At 45.4% G+C, this 5,485-nt stretch overlaps 2 protein-coding genes across 2 annotated transcripts in view; both read left to right on the top strand.

Moving 5' to 3' along the window:
• Positions 1 to 1,776: 1,776 nt before the first annotated feature.
• On the top strand, positions 1,777 to 3,164 carry LOC104529983 (triggering receptor expressed on myeloid cells 2; the record flags this gene model as incomplete). The annotated part of the gene is made up of 3 exons (XM_010174438.1): positions 1,777 to 2,157; positions 2,489 to 2,543; positions 2,948 to 3,164. Coding segments are annotated over 3 exons (653 nt in total), but the record flags the coding sequence as incomplete, so codon positions are not given.
• Positions 3,165 to 3,426: 262 nt separating this feature from the next.
• Positions 3,427 to 5,485, top strand: part of LOC104529982 (uncharacterized) — a 5,502-nt gene continuing 3,443 nt past the window's right edge. The window contains 1 exon segment of the mRNA XM_029086605.1: positions 3,427 to 3,499. Coding sequence (XP_028942438.1) covers positions 3,427 to 3,499 — 73 coding nt within the window.

The raw sequence follows: 5,485 nt of genomic DNA, 5'->3' as shown, positions 1-5,485 counted from the left end.
GCCTTGCTGGCTGGAGCAGCTGGAATCCCAGCCCAGAAGTTGTAGGTGTTGGATACTTGGAGAGCACAGATCCATTTTTGTGCCTTCTTCTAGTAAAGTCTGAAAGATCTTCAGATTTTTTAGTTTATAATTCACTTAGAATGGTTGAAATTATTTTAAGAGGTGTTATTAAAAGGGTCAGCCAGCAGAAAGTCCTCACAAGAGCCTATTTTTTAATTTACTTCTGTTTTCTCATTACTTTGGGTTTTGCAGAAGGCACCAGCCTCTGAACTTTTTCACTAGAAATACAGAGATTTCCACAAATACCACGCTGTACTTCTCTCTGGATATATTAATAGTTCAGATTGTCCCCTCTGCTTTTGCCTGGCATAAAGAGGAATGGAAATTAGAATTAAGGAACTAAGGCAGAAAAAAAAAAAAAAAGCCAAGCAGCCAAAGACCAGTTGACAACATGATTAAAATATAAGTAGGATATTAAAAGCTAAGGTGAAAATTAATGCTAAAACCTTGGATTTAGAAATTAGGAGTGGGATTAAGGAGTAACCTCCTAAACGGCTACCTGGGCATTGCTTTGTAGGTGTCACTGTGATTCTAGCATTTTCCAGGGCTGTGTTGCTTCTCTCTGGCTGTGTAGAGCCTTAAAAATGGGGATAAACTTCATGGGCATTTACTGCAAAAGATCTTTTCTGCAGCAGAGGGTACTCCAGAGTCAAATCTGCATCTATGAACGTCTGTGGAAGGGCTGAGCTCAAGGCCAAAACCTGAAGCAAGCTGCCTTGCTGCAGCTGTGTGCAAGTAAGCAGGTTGGATGTGGCAAAGCCAGACCAGTCTAATAAGAGTTACACAGAAACAATTTGTCCTTATTGGGTCAAATGGTGTTTTTATGAGCTGCCTTGGAAAAAAGAGCTTTTAAAAATCAAGACAGCCTGCCTGATGCCAACTCAATCTACCTGAATGCCCAGGTTCATGCTCCTCAGAACCACAGGAAAATGCAAGTTTATATTTAATCCCCTAATCATGCTGACAAACTGCTTCCCCTTACTGGGCAGGAGCCCAATGATTACAGAAAGTGTGATGTGGTTGAGCTCCAGACTGCAATGCAGAGCAGTCACCAGAAAGGAAGGCGAGGACCAAAATTTCCTGAGCTTCAGAAAAATCTGCAAATATTAATGAAGCTGATACCTCCTCCTTCCCTCAGTCCCTCACACAATAACAGCTGCCTGGCAAGAGCCAAGTAACACACCAGTCAGAGGGACCTCTACGGACATATTTCAAGAAAGTCTGAACCAAGACTCTGAATCTGAGCACACTGGATCTTTCATGGGGGAAGCAGACAGGGAACAGCCCTGCAGTTGACAGCAGCCTGCACTAGAGCTGTAAAAGAGGAAAATTACATTTCATAGAACCCCAGACTGGTTTGGGTTGGAAGGGACCTTAAAGATCATCCAGTCCCAACCCCCCTGCCAGCAGCAGGGACACCTTCCACTAGACCAGGTTGCTCAAAGCCTCATCCAACCTGGCCGAGAACACTTCCAGGGAGGAGCAGCCACAGCTTCTCTGGGCAACCTGTTCCAGTGTCTCACCACCCTCACAGTGAAGAACTTCTTCCTAATATCTAATCTAAACCTCCCCTCTTTCAGTTTAAACCCATTTCCCCTTGTTCTGTCATTAATTGCCCTTATGAAAAGTCCTTCCCCAGCTTTCTTGTAGCCCCTTCAGGTACTGGGAGGCCGCTATAAGATCTCCCCAGAGCCTTCTCTTCTCCAGGCTGAACAGCCCCATCTGGCTCACCACTTCTTCCTTCTCTCCTAGCATCCCATGCTGCAGAGAATGTCACTGTGGTGTATGGAATGGAGGGGGGCACCATCTCTGTCAACTGCACCTATAACCCCTGGAAGCAGCGGTGGAGAGAAAAGAGCTGGTGCAAGCAGGTCGATGAGACCAAGTGCCAACACGTGGTGAGCGCCCGACGCTTCTGGCTGCCATTCCTAAAGAACAGGAACGGCAGCACCTCCATCAGTGACAATGTCCATGAAGGGGTCCTGACAGTGACCATGAAGCGACTCAAGAAGCAGGATGCTGGGTTATACCAGTGCAAAAGTGACTACCTGGGGGAAACAAACAGCTTAAGGAAGGTGCAAGTGGAAGTGCTGACAGGTATGTCCTGGGGCTCTGAGTTTCTTGAGTTCCTACTTAAATTCCATGTGTGCCTGCAGATGCCAAGGTCTCACTTTGGTAAACATCTACTTTTGTCCTGCTCTAAGGAGGTACTGTGTTTCACTGCCTCTTTTTAGTTCCTGATTTACAGTAACATGACCTCACTGCTGCAGGACTTCTAACACATGTCATTCCCTTATTGCTACCCAGATTAATCTAGCACTCACTCTCACCCTGGTTATCTATGCCTAGCTGGGGCACTGGTGTTGGTGACACCAATGAATATCACCCAGAAACATCTGTGACTCAACTGTTCTGTTTCTATCATCAGCTGTCCTGGAGACCCAAGTGCCAGAGAAGCCCAGTGCTGTGAGGAGCATCTCCAGGTAAACCATAAAACTCCTCATGCTGTGATCTCTCACCTTCCTAGGACTAAGGCAGATTAGCATCAGCAACCCAATTTGAAGCCGAGAGAAATACTCACCACAGGCATATCCTCTATCTCTTCCTAATCTATGACAATTCTTAGAGCTGCTGTGTGATTTCTAAACAGCAGCTTCATCCTAATCCAGAAAATGCAGAGCTTCAGTGCCAAGCAAAACAGCTCCTGCAGACCATAATTTATCTGGATGTGAGATAACTTATTATAGTTGTTCTAACCTCCCAGGCTCTGTCGTGTGCAGGCAGAGACTGCTTGTTGCAGGAGATGTTACCTTCACATTGTATACTGCAAGAGTTCCTTTAAAGGTTGAAGCACCCCCTTCATTGTTGTATTTATGGTTCCCCACAGCATCCCTCCTGAAGCTGATTTCACTGTCTTCTATATCATTGCTGGATTCCTGGTTACTAAGTTCATGGTGGCTGTGCTGATCTTCATCATTGGCAACAGTAGGAAGAACAGAGAAACAGAGCAGAAGAACTCAGGCTTGAATGAACAGCAGGACTTTCCTTTCCCTGGTGACCTTGCACATGATGGAATCAGCCCCTCCTGGGAGAGCACTGCTTAGAGCCAAACCAAAGGGAATCCACAGGGGAATGAACATCAGACCTTTGCAGGCAAAGCTTTGCCACCTGCTGTAAGAAAAGAATCACCTACTAAACATAGGTATTGATGAACCTATCACTCTAGAGAGGGAATGTCACCATCTACCATCTCTTCTCATTGGCGCTGACCAACTTTTTCCAACACAACTGAACTGAAAAGATGCTGCAGTAACACCTGAACCTAATGGAAGAGGATGGGATCGAGAGCTGAGGGAAAGGAGGAGTATGAAGTCTTTCTGTCAAGAGATCCAGCACAGACTTATCTATGTGCAGAGATGCTTCCCCAGGCCTGGTAAAGGTGAGAGAGCTCTGCTTAGTTTTCCCCCAGCTCATTGCTAGGCCAGAAAAAACCTGCCGCTCCATACAGCTAATGGTAAATGCTTTCTTATAAATAAAACTACCAGTGAACATAAATCAAACTTCAGGTAACACATCCCAACGACCATGTGTTGAGCAACTCAGAAACACATCCACAACATGTAAAAAGGAAAAGGCATAGTTCTGTCTCACATCTCCAAGAAGCTTCTGATTCATTGAAGATCAGTGTTAAAGAACTAATAGCTTTTTTCAAGGTGTCCTACACATCTCTACAAAACATTTAAATGCTTCTCCCGAAAGCATGAGATAAAACCAGAACTAGATGGTTTGTATTGAAAGCTAATATTATTGTTTGTCTAGAAATCAGCTTTTTTGACTGACATTCCACCCTCTAAAGACTGAAGCTTTTGACACACTTTTGGCAATGCAATGCTCTGCTGTCATCTCCAGTAGCTGCACCACACCATGAGGCAGAGATATTCCAGATACTCATCCCCCAGTAGCATTCCACCAGGGTCTGAACTGAGACCCATCAACTTCATGTCATCTCAGAGCTGTGCCATGTGAGACATTCTGTCCTTCCAAGGTGATGAAGACTAGCTCCAAATGATTGCTCTGGACAGCGTGGATCCTTGGTGAACAGTCACTGTGGAAAGGTGTAAGGAACTGCAGAACATAACAGAAAGGGATGTGAAGTCTACATGCAGCTCTGAGCCTGCTTCCTCATTTCTCAAATGATTTTGCAAACAAAGAATGAACTGTCTCTCTGTATTTCTCCCTGTATTTTTTCTGCCCTCTCAATGGGGTGTTACCAACATGTGATCATTGTTCATCACTCCCCAAAGTGAAGCTGCATTTAGCTCTCCCAGGAAGACCCCAAACCCAAGGGCATTCACACTTCTTTCTTGCACAGTCTGCACAACTAAATAAAATCAAACTGATTATCTGACTTAGTGTGGATTCATGATGAGGGGCTGCAGCACAGCACATCACAATACAGCACCCAGAGAACAGGTAACACGTACAACATGCTGCTGTGTTTATAACGTGCAGAAATGCTCTGAACCAGCTGGGCAGGGTGGCACACCCAGCCAGCTCTGTTTAGCACCATGGAGAAAGAGCAGCTCAGATCCCCAAAACAGATCAGGCTATGCATGGTTGTGCTCCATCTAAACTCATTTCTTGTGTTTCCAGAGGGTGAAACAGCCCATACATGGTCACACCTCCCTGCAGCTGTGCTAACACAAACCTAGCTTCAGTATTCCCAGATGGTATTGTGGTGCCCAGCTAGATGTGCTGCAAAACAAGGGCATCACAGCTCTAACCAGGAGATCTGGGTCCTGGTTCCACCTCCAACCTGTTGAGAGACCTCAGGCAGGGCCATCATCTGCCTCTGTGATGGCACAGTGATGGTTTTCCATCACTATCCAAGGGCTTTGGGAACGAGGGATATAAAACCTGCGTGTAAGTGCAAAGCCTCAGTGAGGATGAGCACATCCAACTGAAAACTGCTCTATAATATATCGAGGTAGCACTGGAGACTGAAAATGCCCATTTTTTTTTCCAGCCACACAGCCTGGTTGCTAAATATGGCTACATAGGCAAAGTAAAACACCAGCCAGTAAACACTACACAGCTTCCCACCCAAGAAGTAATATTAAGATTGTGGTTAAAAGATATTCTCAGCAACTCCAAACTGGCATCATCACTCTAGGCAGCAGATGAAGACAAGTGACAGAGGAAGTTAGCTTCCTCTGCAACAGAGAAATTCTCAGTGATGAAGAAGCTCTGGGATACACTTTTTTCCTCTATGCCCTGGACCACTTTCTGCTTCAGGATGGGGTTTTTTCAGCCCCTCTTAAACCTGAACAGATGTATGAGACATAAGAAATATGCTGAGGTGACTCCACATCCCAGCATCCAGGGGATTTGACAGCAATAACAGCCCTGTTCAGAAAGGGCAGCA

Source organism: Antrostomus carolinensis, unplaced genomic scaffold, assembly GCF_000700745.2.
Source record: "Antrostomus carolinensis isolate BGI_N321 unplaced genomic scaffold, ASM70074v2 scaffold15668, whole genome shotgun sequence".
Lineage (NCBI taxonomy): Eukaryota > Metazoa > Chordata > Aves > Caprimulgiformes > Caprimulgidae > Antrostomus > Antrostomus carolinensis.
The sequence above is the reverse complement of the archived record's forward strand: the minus strand, read 5'-3'. Positions and strand labels throughout refer to the sequence as shown.